This window comes from Myzus persicae, unplaced genomic scaffold, assembly GCF_001856785.1.
Source record: "Myzus persicae strain clone G006 unplaced genomic scaffold, MPER_G0061.0, whole genome shotgun sequence".
In the NCBI taxonomy this organism is placed as follows: Eukaryota; Metazoa; Arthropoda; class Insecta; order Hemiptera; family Aphididae; genus Myzus; species Myzus persicae.
The window spans coordinates 384479-410652 of record NW_019101803.1 but is presented as its reverse complement, the minus strand read 5'-3'; the positions used below and the strand labels follow the sequence as shown (position 1 = coordinate 410652).

Below are 26174 nucleotides of genomic sequence, written 5' to 3'. Positions count from 1 at the left end.
TAGATTTTCAAGTCCCAACAGCATATGCTTATACGGTACCTAGGTATATAATATACATTATATACTCTGGTGACGTATCTAAGCTCAGTCAGAAAGGAGGATATTCTATGGTGTTTAACGCAATGTTTTTGATGCTTATGTATGGCTCCCCATCCACGCACGAATTAACTCCTTGAATTTTAAGTAAAATTAATTTTTCATTTTATTTAATTTTCATTTCACAGTTGTGATATTATTATCGATATAGTTAGTAAATACATGAAAAAAAGTTCCAATTTCAAAAGGATGCCATCGACATCCTAATGGGTTGAAGCATCAAATGTATACAGGGTGATTCACCAAGCATCCTCACCCACTGTTTTCTTAAATAATGCAGTTATTCAAATTTTGATTTATCTTCAGAATTTTTGTACTACTTAAGGAGTGTTTTGTGGAGATACAATAACTTCTGTTTTTTAAATGAAAACCCCTCTATTCAACTATAAATTATACAGTAGATAATTTTTCTGAAAATTTTAAAGTTTCAAAATCAAAATACGTACCGAGTAGTTTTTAAGTTGTTTAACTTTGAGTTCTAAGGATAAAAGGTCCATGGTAATGAGTTTATAAGATATGAGGGTTATGGTGATTTGAAAATTGTAGTCATTAATATTAATCCATCGATATTAAAAATTTGTAAAAATGGACCAAGTATAATAAGTATTAGATCCCATTTTATATTTATGTAAAAACCTGTTTAAGGGACTATTATCCTTAATACAAACATTTTAATAACTAAGAAACTGCTCATTAAAATTTTGAATGTAGGACATCAAAATTTCAAAAAAATATCCATTAATTAACTTACAGTAAAATAGGGAGGAGGGGACTCACATTTCAAAAACAGAAGTTTATATCACCACATGACACTCCTTAAGTAGTACAAAAAAATTCAAGAATTTAAATATTAAATTTAAATTCATTATTATAGGAAATAATGAGGGTAAGCATGTTTTGTGAATCACCCGGTATACTCCATCTACCCACATTAGACTCGTCTCGAATAACACGAAATGACCTATAACATTTGTTATATCGTACGCATAAGGCACTATTATAATAGGTACTCACCTATAAAGATAAAAAAAAATACCTGTACAATAGGTAGTGCATATTTCTGGTATAATCTAAATTTCTACGGTATAGATAGTGGGTGATAGTTAAAGGTGGTGATTGCTAAAGGAGGATCCTCGATTAATGTACTTTTAACATGCAATATAAGTTATAATATAATAGGTTTAGTTATATGAAATAACCTATTAGTTAATTGTTTCGTATACGTAACTTTTTACTTTGATCTCGAAACGATTAATTTATAATACCTAAATGCATTTTATACGTATTTCTTATACATATTATGTAAAATATAATGCATGTAGTAGATATGCGATGTACGTACCTATACTATATATACACGATGAGAGATGAATTTATGTTCGTAAATAATTAAAACTGTAGCTGCGGGGTCTTAATATAAAAGTACTGATTTACTAATACACTTAATTGTGAAAACAGGATAGTAAAAAATATATCTTAAAACACAATATTATACAATATGATGTATCCGTTAACTTATAAAATAATATTAGATGTTAAAAAAATAAATTATATAATACTTAATACAATTATAAGATTTTATAAAAATCAGATCTTCGGTTGAGCAGTATTGTAAAAAAAAAAATTACGCCTCCATGAGCAGGGTTTTGACTGTTTTCGATGTAGAAGGGTCGTTCAGATGAGCTGTAGTGTACCTATGCAAAGAAAATAAGCAGACGGTTATCAACAGACTCATCATTATTTTTGTCATAGAGGTATAGCGCCTCGGTCCCAAGCTTCTGACACCCCCCCCCCCCCCCCAACAACAACATGACTCATTACCTCAGTGCGTTCAACAGGTTTTCAGTCTGAAATTCCTCCGGCTGGTCTTTGAGCAGCCTTACGCAACCTTTAATGTCTATATTGGAAGTCTTGACGAACGCTCCGTTTGGGTGCACGTGGTCATATAGTATGATGAGGCCGACTAATACGCGAAGCATGAAAAGGTGGGTTTCCTGTTTTCTGAACTGAACCGTACTGTAGAACACACACAGTTTTATTAATAACATGTTATGTGCATGCACATTGCGATTATATAACAATGGTATCAAGGAAGTAAATATGACTTACGGTGTTTCCAACATGCGTATACACACTTTTACCATGGTACTCAACATATCAATGGCATAGTCAACGAGCCGTTTATCCTGGAAATAAAGAAAAAAAATGTCAACTGTTGATGTGAAAAGCAAATACTTGATTGGAATGGATTGGAATAGGTATAGCTGAAATGACAAACCGTCACAACGAATTACGAAGAAAATTTAGAACAGCAAAAAAAATGTTTGGTGAAAATAATACATATATTATACATAGTGCTAGATAATAAAATAATAATTCATAGTTCGTTTTATTCTAGGTTATCCCGATGATACTTTGCATTGTGTGTCGGTAAAATGTCAGATTGCATAATGCAAAACATCTTAACTCCTGTATAATATAATATAGTAGGTAACAGTAAGTAGTTACTTTGTTCAAAAATTGTGAAGTAACGTTTGACAGTGTTCTCAACATTGGCGTTGCTTCTGCGTAGAACAAGGACACTTTGTTGGCGACGTTCAAGTTGCTGTTAGAATCTTCATCTTGGTCCGTGAACGAATGCACTGATGCGCCTTCACGCATCAACACTCGTCTGTAATAGCTAAAGTCGTTTTGAATTGCTGGAGTTCGCATCTGAAATTTGAAAACAATGAAATTGCTCAAGCAACTTTTAATAAAGTTTTCCGACGAAACGCTGCCAACGACAGTACACCTACCTTGTATTCATCGAACTTCAACACAAACTCAATGATCTCGGAAAATTGTTTAACTAGAGCTTGTTGATTTTCTAGGTGTAAAGATGGGGTTATATCATCTGAACATATTTCAGTTAGAATTTGAGGTACAACGAAAGCTGGAAACAAAAACAAAGAGTGTTTTAATTAACTTCTTACGGAATTTATAAAAGAGTGATCTCTCAATATGCGGTTTCACTAAAAAAAATATGTGGTTTACCAATGAACAGTGGTCTACAATGAAAATGTCATTAAATTTAATGATTTTGCATGAATTAAATAATTATTAAAATAAAACTGAAATAATATGAATTAAAATCATTTTTATAATTGTTATATATTAATTAATAATAACTGTGCAATTTAATAAGTAATTCGTCAGTTAATAATATATATAAACAATTATTTTACAAACATTTTTAGAAGTAAATTAACTAGGTGGAGTAACTCACTATAATAAACAACAAACGAGTAACGACACTAAACTAACTAAACTGTAGTTACCTATAATAATATTATTCTATAACATTAACAAATAGTAGATATAAAGATATAATGTATTAAGTGGTTTCAAATAATACGATTATCATAATGATGTGGATAACCTAAATTTATTAGAACACAATACATTGTTAGATCGGAAGCTATACTCATATTAATTATAGTTTGGTGGTACACAAAACGACGGTATACCGCATTCTGGGAGGTAGCCCAACAAATAATACAGTATCGTTAAAACATAAAAATAATTCTAATGACATTTACGTTAATGGTGATTGCATTGTAAATATTATTATTTATCTTTTTTAAACTTAACTATAGATAAATATAGTAATAAGTATTTAGGTAAGTATTTTTATGAAATGTAGGTGCATTAAATAATTTTAATTTTAATTGATTATAAAATTTAAAACATTTTTAAATCAATATTTTGAAACAACAACATTTTTTTTAAATTTTTTGAAAACAAAAATTGTATTAATTTTGTAAAAAATTTGGAAAGCCGGTCTGCTGTATAGTAGGCGTCGAGTGCATCTCGTTATTGAATAGGTGAGTAACTGTAATGGATATGTTAAATTTAATGTAAATAACTGCATACGAGAAGACTAGCGAAGACGGTCAGCCCTAATTTATTGCAAAATATATTTATAAAGACATTAGTAATTTATTGTACTAGCTATTAGTATAATACGATAGTTTGAATTAATATTGTAAAAAAATAAAGTTTTTTTTATTATATAATTGTCATAAATAATATTATATATTTGAATAACATGTATTTTTATTAACTTGAATAGCTTCACTCAGGATTATGAGCCTATAATTGCATCAGAATTCAAAACAATTGCAGAACCACTACCATTCATGAATCATTTATAAAATTTATATTTGTTATAGGTACCTATATTAGTGTCGACTATCGATTATTATAAGCAATTATCATAATAAACTATGAACAAATATTATAATTTGATTTTTCGTTTAGTTAATATAAAACTTACCTATTTTTTGTGAGAAAAAATAGAATCGTCTCAAAGTGCGGATTCGAGGCATCAACGCTTCCCATGTCAATGCATTTTGTTCGGCACTTGGATTATTAATCGCTGCTCGTATGTATTGGTCAGCACCCGAGTAATGTTTGAGGTCGGAAAGCACGTCAGATGCCTCGGTAAGCACGATTTGGACCTCGTCAAATAGTTGCATTTCACTTTCGGTAGGTTGGGCATCTAAAATTTTAAATTAAATGAAACATTCATTTGTTCTAATTTATAAATGTCATCGGTCAAAGTTGATCACATAATTGGTTTGATAATAATACTACTACTAGGTACTACTAATAAAAAAAACATTAGTGCGATACACGTTTATCAAATATAATGCAGACATGACGTAAATGATGCGAAGTTTGTTAAAATAATTTATACCTAAGTTATAATTATTATTAGCAACGATTGTTCAATATTCATACATTACAATAGTATAATAATGACTATTAACATATTATGTTTAAAAAAACCACCAACAACCTGAATCACTTAAATGAGTCATATAACGTAATAAAGAAAGTCTGTAACACATATTATAACGTCATCCAATAGTTTTGGTGAAATCATTTTTGCTGGCTGATCTTATTAAATAAAATATTTTGAAGCCAATGTGCTATACAAATATTATCAAATGCAATTCTTTATTCTTATAAAATGAATAAAAATACTCGACATCTACGCGAAAAATTGAATTTTAAGTTGTTAAATTATTGTATTATTATGTTACATAATATCGTAATTAAGAGGACGCCTTATTATATAATTATGATAGTACATTAGATAAAAATGCTAGTTTCGAAATTACGATAATGCTGTAAGTACCTAAGGATACATTTAACTTAACTTAATTTAAATATCTATAGAAAGTTACATGTCAGTTTCTTAACGGAAGTGGTTTTAAAAAAATATTATGCCTCATATTATGTGAACAAAAACTTGTAAAATTTTAATAAAATTATTATTATATGGATGTTGATATTTGATAATAGGTAAATATATTACCTTAATGGAGTAATTTAGATAATTAATTTTTATGAACAAATTTACATATTTCGTGAAAATATTTGTTCAGCATAGCTACTTTCTATAGGTCTTAGGTCATATGATAATATTTCTCAAATAAGCCACTATATAAATAATGGAATATTGAATAATCACCTCAATAATTATAAGAAGAAAATGAACAAAAATTTCAATATATACTAAATAAATACACAGATCATATGTTATATGAAATACCAATAATACCATATTAGTTTAACGAGTATCTACGATTATTTATAGTATTTTTAATTCGTATATACAAAACTGAAACGCTATAGAGCGCTTCTGACATAATTTAAAAAATTCATTACAACAATATTATAATAACAATTATATATTATAATAATCTACGGAAAATTGTTTCTAAATAATTATGTTCTTTTGTATTCATTATGTTTCAGCATAAAAATCAAAATAAACCGTGACAATACTTCTAAGTCTCGATTTAAAAACTAACTAAAGGGGAAAAAAACGTTTACTAATATATGCAGAGAATTTAAATAAAGTTTGTAACAACTCTTTTAAGAGGTACCTAATGAAAGTCCATTTTGAACATTTTATTTGATGTCAAAACTTTACGTTTTACAGTATTTAAAAGTTTAAATTATTTAAGCACTTCAACAGTTCAAACTACTTTTTAAGTTGATTTTTAATAATAATGTAACATTAGAGGACTAATTAATTATGCATTTTTAAGTAGATATAGTTCTGAGGAGTTAAAACATCAGTAGAAAAGTAATAATAGTTTTCGAACTATTAGTTTTGAATTGGCTGGCGACGAGTGCACAAGACATATTTAGAAAATAAAATCATGTAACATAAATTTATTAAGGGCATTTTTCCATCAGATTATCAACGACGTTTCTATTCGAATATATGAACGATAATACATGACATTGTTTCTTTGCCATCGTATAATATAAAGGTACATATAAAAGGAAAATAATTCATAACGTCATGACATACCTTCAAAAAAATTTCAAATTAGATTTGTTAGTAGATTCTATTTTTTCAAACATTTTTCTAGAGTCATTCCAGTAAGTTTGAATTTATTTATGGTTTTATTTTTCCAAGCATCCGAAGGGAGACACAACGGTTTAGAATCGAGAATCGATTCATAGCAATTTGTTTTTATATAAGATTAAAAATCATAATTATCATCAATTACAGCAGGGCGGTTTTCTACATAGAAAACGTTCAAATTATAACAACATTTTAAAAATAATAAGTAACAGGTAGATAATATATTATGTACTTACTTTCGAAATCCAAAAAAATGTCGTATTTCTGTTGAGCAGAGCAGCAACTATTCTCGTCTCGAGCTAACAGGCTCAATAGTTTTCCCATTATTGAAGGCCGACAGCAGCAGGCTAAGTTCATCAACGGTTCCAGCACTAGTCAAATACTCTGCGAAAACATTTTTATTATACTGTTAGTAAAGTTTGCAGCCCTAAACTATTCTTGAAGAAGAAAAAAACAAACTCTTATTCGGAAATCGGCGAACCGATAAACATCTTGTTAAAAGGAAGCCGAGGTTTTTGGGAAACAGAGTAGAAGAAACTGTTTGCGAACAAAAGTTATCGTAAATCATGGCTGGAATAGATTATTTAAACGAGACGACGTTCCACGGTATTATTCTTTTATGTACAGTACATAAGTCATAAGTATTTTTTACAAGTGTTTCTCATTGACAAAGACCATACCCACGACACGGTGGTTAGACGCAATGAAAAATGCACATATCCTGTTTTTTTCTTAATTTAAATTATGATTTTATACTACTTATATTATACCTAAATTTAAAAGTTACATTTTTAACTACAATTCAAAACTCAGACGATATTATGGAGTAAACACGTTAATAGCATTTATAGAATATGAATAAATGATTTTAAAAGTGTAGTAGATGCCTATAATATAATATACATTATGCATATTATATACAGACATACAGTGTACAGCAGTACAAACGTACAGTAAATATATGAGAGCGTGATTGCGTGTACAACGTGCATTAGGCATACCTATATCGATAGTAATTTACTTAACCATTTTACGATTCGATAGGAAAAAGGTTTAATTAGTTTCTGTTGAATTTTCAACGAACATAAAGTTGCTCGACTTAGATTGATTGAAATTTGTAAATCGATTTGCATACAAGCACATCAAATAGCAGCCATTAATTACGATTCAATTTGATTTCTTCGAAATCGATCTCATTACCAATATATTATTATACAAGCACATTAAGTTCCGTTTAATTATAATTTACAGCCGCCGGGTGAGAATTAAAGTTTTTATCTCACTGACAAAGACAAATCTCGCAGCAGATATGGAGGTAGGTACCTCCTATCGTATATTATTATATATTTCGTACATACGTGTCTTGACAACATATACAAATAGGCATTTATATACATTATACGTATATTATATGATATACCAACACGTTAAGCGCTCGCGCACACACACCATTTAGACATTCTTAGTGTAGGAACAATATCGGAAATAATAAACCCCCGAGCTTTAAACAAAGTACTTACCCGAGTTTTATCGCCCAAAAGCCCAATTACGGAGAGACAACTTTTCGTCAAGTAAATTTCTATACAAACCGAACACGGTGTAGGCAAAAGCACGGCAAGACGCATATGGCGTATACCCAGATACAGAGCAGGAGGTAGGTGTAAACACGTCATCTATAATACATACAGAAAAATTATTCGCGACGACTCCGAATGAAAAAAAAAAAATCCATAAACTAAACTATAGGTCCATGTTGCACAACTTAATACGGCATAATCGTGTATGTGCTCATATGTGTATGTGTTCCGTGTACCGTGTGAGTGTGTGTGACGTAAGTGCGTGCGTATAATTCGCGTAAGCTCAAACCAAGTTGTATCTCGGCCGGGTGGCTCGCACGGTAATATAAATGTAAATAGACACGGCGTATATAACATGTATATTGTATTCTATACATCGTAATGTGTTATTTTTTAAATAGTAGATTTTCACAGACGTAATATTTTCGTATCACGTATCGACCGCAAAATCAATGTACTTTATTATGTACCTATTAGAGGCTAATAGTGTCAACATACAGCGCTACACATTACTACCTATTTACAATCGACGAATTCAATACAAAGCAAATATTCAATAAATTGTACTGCCTATATTTCATAATAAACGTGCGTCGTGTTTTACACCGATAAAATTGAACTGTAGAATTACGCATGATAAAATAACTGTTCAGAGGATGTCAGTACACTATTTGTTTTCTCTATCCTGCCCACATGCAACATAGAAAATTTCCGTTCAGAAGATCCAATTGTGTTGTTAGCTTTAATATTAGAGTGAATACTGAATTAACCTATTGTAAAACTCAAAAGTAAAATCATCACCTAAGACGCATTATAGTTTCTTATTGATATAATATTTGATTTAAACGTGAGTTATAGTTAGTACAGTTATAATTATGTAAAATGCTACAGTTTTAAAATTCAAGCTGCATAATTTGCTTTAAAATTGAAATATCGTGGAAAATATCCTTAGCTTTAAGTTTTATTATAGGTCATTTCACTTTAAAATTAAGGCTAAAAACAAAATATTGTATCTGCCGAATACACATTTGTTGTAAGTACTGCACGTGAGTCAGACAGAGAAAACAAATAGTGCGCTGACATCCTCTTAAATTAATGAATATAGATTATAAAATATTTTAATCGGTTAACAAAATTCAATGTACTATTTAGTATACACTATATAATAACGACGAGAAGGTCACAATCCAATATTTTTTCTTTGGACGACAAAATGATTGATTAATATTTAAAAATCAGTTGAATAAAATACATTTTTAAAAAAATATTTAACATACATATTTTATTGAGAAAATTATTATGAAAATAGAATACAAAAATTTCTATTACAGTGTTAAGATGAACACAAAAACTTTTCACTGTAATGCATGTAAGTAAAGAAAACTAACACTTAGCTATTATAAATTTATTTGCATTGTTTTTGTTTACAATTATTATTTTAGTTATTCTCAATGAAATATTATAAATGTATAAATTATTGAATTAATATAAGCCACATTGCCAACTAGACACTATTAATCAAGCACTAATCGAGTACTAACATACATTATCATTAATGCTGGAGGATCTACATTCAATATTAACATAATGAAGTCAATGTTTTTTTTTACTTAAATATATTTATGAACTCACTCGACAAGTAGAAAGTAACGTTTATATACAAATAGAAAATCGATTGAAAATATTAGTATTAATGACAAATTAAATCATTATATATCATTCTTTATTGAATAAAGTTAAAACAATCATTGTGAATAGTATTATGATCATTTAATCGTCTATAAGAGTAAAATTATTAAGATTGTAAAACATTAACTTTTATTCTGAAGAAAAATTAATAATATAATACTTTAAAAATGTGATAATTTCAGCACACATAAATCTATAATAATACCCATAAATACAGTGCGAAAATCAACTTGATTTGTCACTAACCTAGATACAAAACCATTTCTTAACAAACAATGCTTATTAAACTCACAATTCAAAATCTAATAATAATCAGGGATTATTATACAGATTTCCCGGTGGCCTGACCTGATTTTCGTGTCCATAGCCTGACTGCGTCTAGAAATAAAACATTTTTTTTTTGGTTAATTCTTCCTATAGCCTACTTAAACAATTTACAGGCCTCAAATATAGCTTCGGTTCGCCGCTAATAATAATTAATAACAGGTACCTATACTATGTACTTTATACAGTGCCCGTTATTCAAAAATGTAATGCAAGTATGATTTATATGTATTTAGGTACGTAAAATAGAATATTAAGCGGTTTATACAATTACAACATAAAAATTATTATTAAGTTTATATATTATTTCATTTAACTACTATCAAAATGTAATACAAAATATCCAGAAAGAATGTATATTTGTTTAATATGATACCGAAATAGACAAGGGAGACACCATAGGCATTATGTCTTAATGAAAATAGTAAATACACACAAAACTTCTAAAAATAAATATTATATTTTGATTATAAACATAAATGTAGGTTAAAAAACATGACAATTAAAAAAAAAATGTATCAAAATGAGTAATCAATCAAAATGTAATCAGTTTATCACACACGCTAAAAATATTATACTACATGTTTACATTCAATAACAAACAAATAAACTATAATTATTTTTGTAAACCATGCAATTTAATTGATGTCTACTTTTAATCAAAACTTCTCTCCTTCATTCGTATATTAAAATTAGAAATTGATAATAGTGCTGATAAATTTCAAAAGACGATCTAATTTTTACTGAATTCATCATACGAACACCATTGTTCCTTCAATTCTTCGTGGGGATTAAGTGTAACATAATATCTACCATAAAAGCACATTCTATTTTATTCTGTAATATCATAGGTTAATTATATTTAATCTGTGGGCTGTGGCACAATGCTAGTATTCTATGTACATATATGCCAGTATTATATTATGTTCATACTAGTATTTATATAACATAAATATCTATAATGTATACGACATTAATCACACATGACACATATACCCTTGAGAATAAAACTAAGTACCCATACCTACCTAAATATAATATTTTTATAGTAAAAAACATAAAAATATAAATATCAACGCATTGTTATTATCATTATTATCAAACATCAATTTTTAAATTATTCTTAATTATTAATTATTTATTTATTTATATTCAAACATTACTCATAACCCAATGTTTCCGATGTTCATCTCACATTTTAATATTCACTCATCGCTTATGACTATACGTCAAACAACTATAGTTAAGACGGTTGTTTACGTCTCTTCTGATGTTGTTATATTTTTTTTTCGAATTGCTAGATACATCATACCATCGTGCATTGTGTTTACATTATGGTGCAACGAATACAACCAGGATGCTTCATGACTACACCTGTCCGGCTTTTGCGAAATATATTTCATCTGTTATTGAGAATAATATTATATTATGTATATAATAAGCATACCACTAAAGTTTCAAAGATCATCATTATTATTATTCAAATGGAAAGTATTCGTCAATCGAACGAAATCAAATAATACTTATCAATCGATTTCGTTAGCTGCATGCCTATAATAGTGCCTACATGTGAGACGACAACGGTGTCGAACAAAATACATCACATAAAATAATATTTAGTTTGATCATTTTCAATACTTGTTCTGCGTATAAACTCCCCCTTTTTATCTAAGTGATGATTGAAAGCAATTTCCGGTCGTTTTATGTACGGCACAATAAAATGTTAATAAATTGTTACGAATTACAACACTGATACTATAAAATAAGCCACTCTTGTTATTATTTGTACATTTTCCCACACGCGTGTAGAAGCAACAAAGGGGGAGAATGCTGAGGTACTCTAATTGTCTTCAAGCGACGCGATTTGTATTTACAGCTAATTAGCTATTCGTTACAAAACCTACAAAATGATTATACATTTATATAACACGAAATTTTTGAATTTGTAAATAATAAATACTCAAAAAAAAAATTATTATAAAAATTTGTACCTTGAATATTAAGAATAAAAAAGTGAATAATTTAAATTAATACTGCTTTTAAATAAGCACAATAGTAAATTCGACCAAAATATGTAATCAATGCTCAGCTTAGAATCTAAAAATATACATAGTATATTATAATAGTATAGCACAAATATACAGGTTGATCAAGCATGCTAACAACTCCCTATTTTAATTACTAATCTGACATGCTAATAATAATCATACAGTACATTCAATAAAACTTGCCATTTTCAATAATTTATAAAATTAATTATATTTTCTTAAAAATTTAAAAATTTAAGACATTAAGCTTTAGCAAATAATTAAAATGATTTGTGTAAAACCTTTATGAGTGATATGTGTGAATCACGGCACAGTATATTACTGGATGTTTTAAACATAATACATAGAAACCCTGATTAAATGAAATCGTTTGATCGCTCACCCTCTATTTTCTTTGTATGAAATTCCAGACGTTCTCCTTACCACCCACTTAACTGTTCATAAGCCAATATATTTCTTAATGCCAAAATTTTCAAAGCCTATTCATTGGATTTTCTTTTTCAACTTTTTCCTCTATCAATCAATAAAATGCAATTTAAAAACCATCAGCATTCTCATTGATTTCATTCCAAAACATATTTTTTTAAATTTTATATACATTTATTAAATATTAATACACAAATAAGATATACCTACATAGTACATAATATTTTATACATCATATACAATTAACATTTTTATACACTCAAATAATCAAATCAACCAATCATATAAAGTGTAGCTGTGTAGATACTCAATATTTTGTATATGGTAGGTTGAAATATAATTTATATTATACCTAATATAATATTATTAGTTATTACATTTCTCTATTACTGACATATGTTTTTCTAACAAACAAAAAATTCAAAAAATATTTCCTTGTTCGATATTACATAAAGTGTGTACCAAAACTACACTTATAAGTAGATACATAATTGTATTATCAGACAAAGCATAAATAAATAAGCATATCACATTGATAATAATTTAAAGTATACAACAATACGCGGAGGTCAAACGAGTTTTACTTGAACGGAACAGATGAATAATTTTTCTCTCTAAAACTAAAAAAAAAGCAGTAAACTATTAACAACAAAATAATGACAGTTTGTGGTTAAGAGCCCAAGAACGAATATCTATTGTTTCATATTGTCTATAATATAATTGATCACAATCCGTAAAGGGGGCACTGGCCTACACATCTATAGAGAACTTAGATTAGCTTAACCCGCAGTTGAATACAATTTTGAAATATCTTTTGATATGCATCCATTTTAATACGAATAACTATGAAGATTTTTCTAGTGAAATATTTGATTAAACTAGTTCAAATCTTTGCCGTGCAGTCTTGGATAATCATAACAAATTAGTTCAGACAGCTGTCTCAAAAATTGATCAGTAAATGATTAAAATGTAAGCTAAATATTCAATATTTATTTCAAAATAATCTAATAAAATCTAAGAACAAACTTTATATCAGCTAAATAAAAAATCCTTATTTAATTAATTAATAAAACTTATCCAATACAAAAATAATGATTCACAACATATTTTATTTTTTATTTTTTAGAAATTGGAGCTTATCATAATATATTTATTTTAATTTTAGGTAGTGCTATATTGTACAATGGGTATCGTGTTGGTCACTGTCATGGATTTTTGTAAAATTATAATTCAATAAAATAAAATTAAAAATCATTATTCTAATATGAAAATCGATTCTGCAAAAAAACAGTCTGCCAACATAAGCTAAGTATATTTAATGAATTTATTAATATTAAAGTAGTCTTTTTACTATTAGTAATTTACAGCAGATTGAATTATTTTTCTAAAACATTGTATTTGAAAATGTAATTCTATATATGTATAAAATACAATAATGAACTATTAAGTACCCGCAAAAATAATTTTGAATTGCAATAAAACAACAGAAAATGTTGTTCTTAGAATAATTCTTGACATTAGGTGTATACCGGGTACTTAGAAATATATATATATTTAATGGTGAGGAGGAAGTAATGGAAACACAGACCCATGTTAACTGTTTATAGGGGGAAAAAAAGTGAGGAAGTGGATGTCATCCTGTTGTACATTAGGTGTCTAGAAGGTCGCTCTAATAGATGGTTTTAAATTTGAATTCAATGATATAATATCATTGTATACGAAAAACGATTCTGAGCGGAGACGGTAAGTCAGACTAGGATATTGTATATTGTTATTACTTATTAGTCATTATTAATACGATAGCCGGTAAGTTGAATTATTATTATTTGTAATATCATTCTTAAATTATCAGTGATGCTGGAAAAATATTATACATTAGTAGTATATTTCGGTATGTTCTGTATCCCCGGAAAATCCGGTAAACCCGGCTACCTCACCCACCCTATCACGTACATGCTCGGCCCTCCCTTCCATGCCATTCTTGTACATACATAGCCACCCCCTCCCCTCCCAACCTATCATGTACGTACCCGACCATTCTCACCCCATCCATATCTATTCCATACATGTCAGACCGTACTCCCTTCCCTTCCATCTCTTCATATTACACACATTTCAGTCTATACCACCACCAACCTCTATCTAAGTCTATCACATACGTATTCCACTACTACGTCCACACATACGTATTTCCTTATGATTTAACTATTGTTATAAATTATAATAATATTTAAGTAATAACAAGTGTGATAGACATTATGAATTAATGCAGTCGTCAAAGTCTTCACACCAGTAATCACACCAGTCATTATTTACATATAATTATAATTTATAACTATCGATTAATCATAAGGAAATACCCGATTGAAATAATATCAAATCATCATTGATATCGAATGGTCTACTAATTGTGTTAATGCATACATTTTGAGTTGACTAATGAAATTAATATCATTTTTAGGACTGATTGCAATAATATGATCGTCAAGTAAATTTTAATAAGCGTAGTCATTTCTTCACTTGTTCTTGGTGTTGATTCCACTTTAGCAAGTTCTTTATCGATATACTCGGTAAATATATCAAATTGTTTTAACATAATTGATTGTATGATTGTTGGAAAAAAAAATTGTCTCGAAAATGCAACATTCTAAATATTGAAGTCGTATGAGTTCCATACGATTAAAAAAACCTCGGCATCTATCATGTGTCCTATTTTATATTACTAAAACGTTTTCACCACTGTACATCATGCTAGATAATTTGAAATTGTCAGTCTTATGAAATATGGTTCTTTTATGTTTTCTAGGTTGCTCCAAAATAAATGATAGGATATTACCCACCAGTGAAAATATCCGCTGTAGAAACTCAGTTGATATGTCAACATAACGCGATGATGTTATTTTATGCATTACCACTCTGAAATTATCAGTCGGTTCGATTCCAATGTGTATAAACTTAAGTTTCACGAAGTTTAACGTATAGTCATTAGAATCGGTGAGATCTGAAGGTGGTGTTGGTAGAATATAATATGTAAACGATTTCTTGTATATAGCCACATTATCCACGATTGAACCAGCCATGTTTAAAAATACTTGGAAATTTAATTTTTAAACAGTGAAAAATAATTTTAAAAAAAAAGCTTACAACGATTCAAAATATTTTGAAAATTGTATTTTTGAATTATATCCAAGTATCTATAGTCATTCGTTTTTAAATTACAGCAAAATAAGAAAATCTCTACATGTAAAATCGAGTGAATATTCAATGATGTAATACAAATTTTAACTTCAAACGCTCATAAGTACTAATTTAATTTGACTTTTCGGTAGAAATTTTTTTTTTGTAAGGTGACAAACCTATGTCCTTATATATATACCAATACCTATTACCGACAGTAGCTTAAGAAAAACAAATATAAATTTCATAGGCATATAAATAGTTCAACACGAGTTAAAATATTTTGAAAATATTATGGTGAATCTAAAAGGTTAACACAAACATTCAGTGAAAATTTCATGTATCAGCGGTTATTTTTTTTAGAGTTACACAAAAAACCAAAATCGATTTTTTCAAAAACTGGTTTCGCGTAAAAATTCTTGTTTCTCCTTAATTTTTTGTTTGTTTTTGAAAACTATTGGGAATTTTAGATTTTGACTTTCCAAATGCACTAACTATAGATTCACTTTACTATCAAAAAGTTGCTGTTGAAGAAAATCGATGCTCTTTTACTGCTCCAAACCGTGATGACAGACACACAAAATAAAATAATAAAAAACACATCATTGTAAAATCAATACATTTATCGCTCCGCTCAGAACCTAAAATATAAATACAATTTGATGAATATATTATATTGGAGGGTCTTATTTATTGAGTTCCTCAATTTTAGTAGAAAATAGTGTGAACCATGTTAATCAACTTGGGACGAGTACGACAATATTGAAATGGCCTGGCTACTATAGGTATACCTATTTAAATAATACTTTATATTGTGATAACTGATAAAAGTAAATATATACGTTTTATAGTATTTCCCAACCTATGGGTTGCGAAAAAATATTTTTACCTTCCGGAGTTTGAGTAGGTAATACATCACATTTGAATATTTAATGCGTTCATTTGTTTCAGAAATTAAAAATTATAAAAATTATTAAAGTTGAAATTTCGGCACCTGTACAAAGGCAGGAGATTAAAGATATCAAAAACAAAATATGTTTTTATTTTTTTTCCAATACCAAATCTAATATCTCTAATGTCTTCAATAAATTAAAAACATAACTACATTATACAATATCATACCTGTATATATATATTGATATTTTCCCATAATATGTTTATTCTGACCAATACTGCGATTCTCCTAAAACTATAGTTGAAATGCGGAAAACATATTATAGCGCATCTAACAACTAACGCAATTCCCCCAATGCTTCATCATTCAACACGAAAACTATTAAATTGTTTAAATTCATAATAATGTATTATACATATAATTCATCTAAAGAATTATGAAGTTATTATTTTGGATGATTTACTAACGTTTTACGAAGTACATACTTCTATGATAAAAATATATCCAATATATTTGTATTTTAAAACGAAGAAAATGAAAAAAACGCCTCCCCAGATACCATTTTCCGTTTTATTTATATTTGATTTAAAGTCCTGTCATTCTGTATGAATTATGACGCAAACGGAGAGTAGCACAGCCGGATTTCTGAAAAGGTGGGGGCAAAAAACATTCAAAAACACATTTTTTACTGTTACCTATATGTATATATTTGTTTATAACATATCTAAAAATATGTATACCAACATGAACAAGTCCAATGTATCAGTTTAATTATATCTCTTTTTATGGCTTTAAACTTAACCATTTGCTACTTTTCAACCACACATCAGCTGCTATGTCCTCTAGTGTTTACCAAAAATTGATAATGATACCAAGGAATACTGATATAATTTTATTTTTCGAAAATAAAAAAACAAATATAGCCAAAAATTATTAATACGTTCTTTATATATAATATAAATAGGACCAGTGTGGTGTGGCACGACCCCCCTCCCCTTGGCAATGCCAATGCAAACGGCTATAGTTTCTATACATAAGACAATATACGACACACGTCATCAAATATATTTTGTACCATTTATTTTATAATATATATTATAATTTTAATATTATGTATAATAAGAGTGTTAAAAAGATTTCTAATAAAAAATAATATAATTCAGCGATTGAACCAATCTAAGGCTTGTACGTTATACGCCCGTGCCCTATAAAAAATAATCCGATTTAAGCCAAACATAACTGGTCATCGACGAGTTTAACCAATAAAATCTTTTCACACGTCACGCGTCGTAACTACATACTTCTAAAGTAACAAACTAACAAAATTATGTGACGAGGAATTTTAACGTTTCAAATTCTAAAGAGATTGCGCAACGCCAGGAACATCTGTCAATTTCAATTTATACAGTCCCGTTATCCATATTTTCATAATACTATTTATATAATAATATTATATATTTATATCAATATGTAGACACCAAATATTCGTATGCCTCCGGAAATCCGGTCTAAAAACAAAACGGTAATTAACGGTTTAATATATTTAAAAATTCAATATCACGTCCACGATTTCCGATTATAATAATACATGTATTACAATATTATACGTAAACATTAATTTTATTCACTTTTATTTCACGGTATTTATGTTTAACAACCTTTTGGCACAATTTAGAAACAACCATTTCAATGTCAATGATACATGTCCTTTAAGTTTGCTCGCGGTAGCATTTAAATCTTCTTCTTAGGAATGCAGGACACACAGTTTTTGATGGACATACTCGAGACGCACTAATATAAGGGGGGGCATGCTCGAAGTGCTCAGATTGTTGCAGACTTTCAAAGACAACAGAGTTGATTTGTTTCAATGTTTTTTAAATTAATTAAAATATAATATTACGCATCAGTAGATTATACATCACCTGTTACATGAATATATTATATTATAAACTTTGATGTGACATGATTATAAAAAAGCACATAAATTATTTTATTGTTTACTGAGTAAGTCAACTGAGAACTGAATCTAGTGGAAGCCTGTACAAATAATTAGTTGTTTTTTTTTTAATATCAATAAATAATTTATACTAAAGCAAATTATTTTTCAATTATTATCCTTATAGGTACTAACTTAGGTTAGGTTAAATAAAAAATAATTTATTAAAACATTTTTATTTTTAGAAAAAAAATATTGTGTCTAAAATATCAGCAGTAACAATTATTTACAAGCTTCTTCATTAAAAATATGATAACAAATATTGTACTCATAACGAAAATGTATACTTGTGAAATAAAAATTAACAAATAAGATCCTTCTATAATCTATATACTGCATTTTGTAAGTCAACAAAATAAAACATGCCATGCCAGAATTCAATATACCTACTCAAAAATGTACGCACTAACTATAAAATAAATAAAAATAAGTAGTTGGAGAAAGTGATACCTTTCTTTGTTAATGTGACATTAAAAAATGTTATGCTTACTAAATTATAAAATATTACAATACAACAAAATCAGAAATGTAAAAAATGCACTTTGGCCACCTATGTCGATGTTAGGTCTATTTTTTACTATCATTTTTAATGAGGATGTGACAATCATATTGCATTAGAAAATAATTGTGAGCAGAATACCCAGAAATTAATATATGAAATAAAATTTATGCAAAAGTACTTTCTAAACAGTTTTTAACAATTTTTTAGAAATTAGTGGAAATTAAAAAAGAACATAATTTCCAATCTGAAAAATGCTATTTGTTAAAACAATGCTATTTAAGCTTTTCAACTTCATCACAAAATGTTAACAGAAATAATGATCGACACATGAATCAAAACTAAACTCTCATGTAAACAAATATTAAAATTTATATTGGAACGATAAATATACCTAAGTAAAATAATTTTCATTTGATGAAGAGCCAATTATAATTAAACTTCTGAATTTAATATATATTTTTTATTAAATATTTAAATTTGAAATACATTGAAGTCACTTTTTAACAAACATAATTTCACTACCTATGTATAGGTATATAAAATATATAAGTAGTTAGGTAGTGCTGCATAAAGTGCAAAATAAAATCTTTTTTAGATTTGATTTAACATGAATAATAATTAAATATTGAAAAAATTAAATTTTTATCATAATAATTATGTTTAATTTCTACTGGAAAAAAGTGAAACATTTTATAATTTTATAATATATTATGGTTAAATTAACAATAATTAAATTCAGTTCAATGTATGTCATAAGGACAGAAAATACAATTTTTTTAACTAGCTATATTAAAAAACTAAGGCAGTAATGCAATTTCAAAAGAACATCCAAGTGACTGTATAAACTATTATTGTTTAGTATTAGAGTGTACAGTCTCTCATCATTTTAGTCATGGTGAAAAATCACTGTCACATACACGAAAAAAGTGTTCATCGATCAAGAAAGAAACGCTTCAATACTCACCTCGATACTTACTAAACATGGTACAAATTGAATAAATTTCTTTTTGCCATTGATTATACCTACTTATTTTAGGTTTTATGTATAAATTGTACTTAACAATAAATAAAATACACTGTCAGTACATAAGTCATACATTTTAAGACTTCAAAAAATTACTATAGGGCTATATTCATATATATCTATAATATATATTATATATTTATAGAAGGTGATCTATTTAACGTAATACACTCATTATTTCAGAAAATACTACCGTATTTGGAAATATTTCTTTTACATAATTTCAAGTCATTAAAAACTAATAATTTTTAATTTTTAAGCTTCTTGATCTTTTTAATGATAACATACATATCTAATTTCATATTCCAAAGCAGAACATTATTTTGAATATTTCAATCTATAAAAATAAAATTCAGTACTAGTAATTTATCCGTTATAACTTATAACTTATAAGGTATTTCATGTTTTAATTTATTATATGAAAGGAGTTGGACCAATATTTTTTCGGGGTAACTGCCTGGTACCACTATTCCACTCGCCTAAACGTAAATAGGTACTTTATAAGCTACTCGTCAATAATATGATATTTATACAACAAAGTACCTAAAAAAATGCTGCTAAAAATACATGTGTTTCCATTAAGAAATTTAAAAATGATGAAGAAAAAAAATATTATTAAAAACGTTGATAGTTTCAGCAATAATAGATGTCACGCATTATATAGATCATCCCGCAACCGGAATATATAATATATAGTAAATGCATTTATATTTTTATAAGTACATTATACTTCTCACCACACATCAATTAAATAGAAAATCTAAGAAGTGTTATTTAAAAACAACAATATTTTCAAGATAAATATAATAATTTCTTATCATCTAGGTTGAGACGTTCATAACATTTGACAATATTAATAATTCTAAAAAATAAAATTACTTTCATACTAAAATTACTAGGTACTATAATATCTACTAATCGACGCAGTAGTAATATGCAAAAGATACTGGGTCATAATCTTATTTTACATGGATCACAATTTCAACGACATCAAAAAGTTAGTTATTTTCACCATAAAAAACCATTATACAAATATAATTCGCATATCAACTATTTTATTTCAACGCTTTATGAATATTAACAAGTAATAACAAATGAACAACTTCATAACCAAATTATTTTCATAAAAAAGAAATCAAAGGAATTTTCGAAGGATTTTTTAATAATTTGAGTTTCTGTTAGGTACACGTAATTATAATAAAATACAAATTCATATTATATATACGTTATGTTTTACCCCAGATTTTTAATGAGCCCAGATAATTTAACATAAAAATTTTTTTTTTTTTGTTTTTAAATAATATTTTTAATACAATATTGAATCGAAATACTTTATATTCATATACACGATATAAATTTATAACACAACAAATAATAATTATCATTTCGAATTAATTGCTAATTGTTATCACTTATTGTGCAGCATAATATTTATTATTTATTGTTATCAATAAATTGTTATTATTAGGTATAAATGTATAATAATCATTATTCCAATCGTCATTATAATGAACAAATGATACTTAATTTCTAAACTAGTTTATTTGTTTATGTGGAATGATCAAAACATCGGGTTGACAATATCTTATTCATTTTTTTTTTTTATTGCCATCAGAATAAATTAAAGTAATTAAAGTAATATGATATCTGATAAATAAACACAAGTTTCATAATAAATGTTTCAAATATGATTACCTATATAGTATATTATATATAATATATTAAATCTACCTATATTGTAAGAATTCCACATACTTATTCAAACAAAATTAATTTAATATAAAATATTGCTTAATTATTTGTATGCATCATATTAATAATATCTACTGAAATATTAATAGAAAAAAAAAAAACTTTTAAATGACCGACATATTTTTATAACTTTTCCTCGAGTTCTAAGAAAGCGCTTAGCAAAAAAAGCGATGCAAAACTTAAGATCTTTGCTCGTTGTTCTGAAAATGTTATCTTCCTCCAGTCACTTTTATACAAAAGAATAATAACGCAAATTGCACAAATAAAAAAGGTTTACGTTAATTCAATTAAAAAAAGCCTCAAGTCTAAATAAAAAAAAACAATTAAGTTTATAGACATTGAATGAATGTAATAATTATTTGTATAACTTTTAATCTTTGTTTTGACAATAAGTATTGGACAATATCTTAAATAATTGACTAATAAGTTTAATATATCAGAAGGTAACTCATAAAATACTACGTTGGTTAAAAATCGCATTTGTTAGTAGGTATATTGGCATTATTGAGTAAATGTGATGTGAATCTAAGCACACCTAGCATACACGAAAGTCGAACTTACATTTTTTACCATGAGAATATAAAGACACATAACACAACTTTTAAGAACATGTTAAATCGGATATAAACAACTACTAGAATATAATATTATTATGTTTTTAGCATTTTATAGAAAAGGGTAAGTTTTCATATGTTAAATTAAAAAACAGTTTCTGGAATTCCCTAAGCCCGAAGTGGTTAATGAAATGAGATTTAATTTCGAAACAAGTTTTAAGCTTGTTATTTATTTAATCGACACTAAAGCTTTGCGAGCGGGTTTCGTCATGAATACAGAACTTAAATTAATGTCAAAAACACGCTGACGGATTTCGCGGTTAGGCAGCGCGCAAACTGCAACATATAATATATAATAATATGTACTATGTAGGTACCTATATCAAATCATACACATTAACGCGGCCGGTGTTAAAACGCAATCGTGTAGCACATGCGTTTCTCATTCCGACCATAATATACTACATATTATATGGTATATTACCTTAGTAGGTAAATAAATAAATACATATCAATGAGTATTACTATCATTACTAAACATAATAAATAAATTTAGATTATTATTATTTTTTACTTATAAGTCATACCGACATCCTGCTATCCTAGTATCGTACACCCAACGACGCGACGATGCATTCGAAATGTCCCATTTGTGAAAATAATCAAAATTATATATTGTGCCATTGTGGATAAAGTCTATGCACAGTAGGAAGTAGGTACGTCATAGCTATCGTAAAGTCAAGTTATCCAAAGCATACATACATTATATTTTTTAACGAGAACGTTCCAACTCAACAATTGTGTGCTTATACCGGATACCCTAAAATATTATTAATCATATATTCATATCTACTATATACGATTTATAAATAAGTAATTAATGGAATGTGCATATTGCATATATTATACCAAAGTTCAACATAATTGACAAAACATATGGATACATAGATACGGAAAACACACACAGCTTCGAACCTGAAAATGATATTAAATTGGAATTTTAGATATTATGATTTATTCAACAGCAACAGATAGACGCCTTAATTCCGAATTAAAGAACTTAGTTAGTTCAACGTACTAATCATTTTGTTTTTTTTTTACCATAAAATCAATATAACTATTGATTATAAATCACATTTATCACACACGATTATAACACGAAGGAACGTTACCTACCTATGAATAAAAACAAAATACAACCGCAGACCAAAAAACCATAGTATTATATTATCTAAGACTGTATTTACAGAATTGCAGCATCGATTCGTACGTAATGGATGCCGGCATATCGGCTTTGCTTACGGGCTACCTTCTAACTTCTTCTCCACCACCGACAATACCCCTCGGCCCTCACCCCCTCGGTATTATAATAATAATATCATAATATAAATATGAGACACAACAAACGTATTTTTTCGTTTCACTAACCTAACCAAGAAGAAACCTTGTATAGATACTTCCGGTGTCTTGTTGTCGTCACCACCTGTTGTAAAATCAGATGAGTCAATCGCAACAACCACGCAAAATTCAAACATTTTATTTTTACTGATTATCGGGTAATGATAATAAATGACTATGTTATTATTATCGCTGCAGACGTACATAATCATCGCATTACAGAGTGTTACGGTATAGAACTTGCAGTAACCGTATCTGCAGCTATTGCGAACTCGTTAAATGGTTAATAGTACTATTGAGGCAATAATAACATTATATTATATTATTATATTATTGTCGTCGTCGTTGAAGAGTTTCCGGCCAAAAAGAAAGATAAAAGGTCTTCTTGCGTGAAAAGCGTAACGATAGATCTTTTATAGTTTGCCAGAGTACACTACGTCCCTACCATATTATTCGTATAGTAGATGCTATAAATGTTAAAAAAAATCGGTAGTCTCCATCACCACTTAAATATTCGTTTATATAAGAATCACAAACAACGGTTTGTCTTCACAATTATGATATGCATCTGTTGCTGGCAATAAATCAATTTAAAAAAAATTAAAATAATATTTGGCAATACAATATTATGATATAATTACTATACCAAAATAAATTACTAAATAACTGTAGTTTTGTGTACCTTCGAAATTATAATTTTGTAGTTTTTTATTTACCCTTTTCGTTTTTATGAGTCAATATTTTCAGTATATTTTTTCATGTCGTTTTCTAACGATAATCGATCTATTGAAGTCGGAGTCATAACTCATTGCAAATCAAGTCTTCGAGGCCATTACACGAACTCAGTTGAATTTTTTTACTAATGAGCAATAATTAAATAGCTTTCAGTTTCAAAATGTAAGCTGCCCGTCAACTCTCAAACACTAGAATAAGGATCTAATTCAAAAACTAAAGCCACTTTTAGATTTTCACTGCATAGTGTAGAATATATTGAAATGTATTCAACATGTTACCAAGATTTTGTAGTCTTCTTAAGAGTAGGTTAGTCACAAAAAGACACGACGAAATGTGAAGACACCTCTCTAAATTAACAAAATATAACATTCAACAGATACCTACTTAATACACAGATGGTAAGTTCCCCGTGGGCTAATGAAATTTAAAAAAAAATATCCACCTGTAGTCTGTACGCATCTATTGTGGTCAACTTACGTTTAGCATACCTAGTAGGACAGTATGTACCTACTACTTACATTACAGAAGCGTCTGAGTCTCCGAAAAGCAAAAGGTTACCATTCGACCGGGTGAGCGCGCGCGGCACGAAATGTTGATAACGATAAAAGTAGTAACAATTGATTTATTATTTACCTCGTTCCGGCGTCGGCAGCATCAACACTGCTACTTCGTCGCGACGCGAAACGCCGTCACTCGAACAAAATGGTTTCAGCCGGTCTGCGTCTCTTTTCTTCTATCGTGTTTTTAACAATTAGGGATTGTCGGGTCAGTTTCCGTTTTTATTCTCAATAATGATATTTCATTCGTCTTGCGCCCGTCGACAGACACAAACACGTTATCACAACACCGAAACGCGACACGGACTGCGGTTAGCGCGTACGTTTTTTTGTTTCGATTTCCGTTTCGAACCGTTTTGTTTTTACCGCACGGACACGATGGTCGTGCACGGGTTCGCCGTCCCCCGTCGATGGAGTAGTGGGGTTACGGCGGCGCGTCGACGGTGCACGTGGTGGGGGTTGATGATATACCGGGGTTACCAGTTCCTCGGTAACAACCTCTCCCGGCCACGACTACCAGAACCGGATTGTTATTATTATTATTATTATTTATAATATGACCGTTGCCAAGACGCGCAACAGATAGACCGCCGCCGCCCGCCGTATGCCCGTCACCGATTTATAGTGCCGACTTCCCGAGTCCGTACGCTGTAATCATTTTTTTCGACCGCCACCGCCACCGCCACGGCGTCACGTCGGCTGGAGGCTACGAATTTATTTCACTTCAATAATAATATCGTCGGGCCCGAGGCTCGAAATGTTCTCCATCTCCTGCACAATAATAATATATTATACGTTACGCTCTTCATTTTTCGTCGAAGCCGATGAGATATTTTCGAAACGCGTAAAGTACCTACCGTATTATAATGTAGCGTTGTATGCACTATACACTCTACGCATGGGTATTACTCGAAGACGCTTTGTTATTATTTAAATAATCGAAACGACGAAACGCATTATATATTGTAAACATAATATGATGTATATATTGTTATGT

At 28.7% G+C, this 26174-nt stretch overlaps 1 protein-coding gene across 2 annotated transcripts; it reads right to left on the bottom strand.

Moving 5' to 3' along the window:
• Positions 1–1498: 1498 nt before the first annotated feature.
• On the bottom strand, positions 1499–25533 carry LOC111030464 (protein FAM49B). 2 transcript variants are annotated; one of them, XM_022309977.1, is made up of 9 exons: positions 25254–25533; positions 8044–8196; positions 6760–6907; positions 4412–4636; positions 2892–3028; positions 2605–2808; positions 2206–2282; positions 1918–2112; positions 1499–1790 (listed from the first exon to the last, which is right to left on the bottom strand). In XM_022309977.1, exons 3-9 carry the CDS (start codon positions 6878–6880, stop codon positions 1721–1723), a joined length of 1029 nt encoding a protein of 342 aa, XP_022165669.1. In that variant the 5' UTR covers positions 6881–6907; positions 8044–8196; positions 25254–25533; the 3' UTR covers positions 1499–1720. The 2 variants fall into 2 exon arrangements, with proteins under 2 accessions (XP_022165669.1, XP_022165668.1); XM_022309976.1 differs by lacking the exon at positions 8044–8196 and having other exon boundaries at positions 25254–25532.
• Between the last annotated feature and the right edge of the window lie 641 nt (positions 25534–26174).

Coding starts and splice junctions, on each gene's coding strand:
- LOC111030464 (XM_022309977.1), bottom strand. CDS start 6,880: ATGAACTTAGCCTGCTGCTGTCGGCCTTCAATAATGGGAAAACTATTG. Junction 2,283..2,604: donor CTTCACAATTTTTGAACAAA/GTAACTACTTAC, acceptor CTTTATTTCCAG/GATAAACGGCTCGTTGACTA. Junction 2,113..2,205: donor ATACGCATGTTGGAAACACC/GTAAGTCATATT, acceptor TGTGTTCTACAG/TACGGTTCAGTTCAGAAAAC.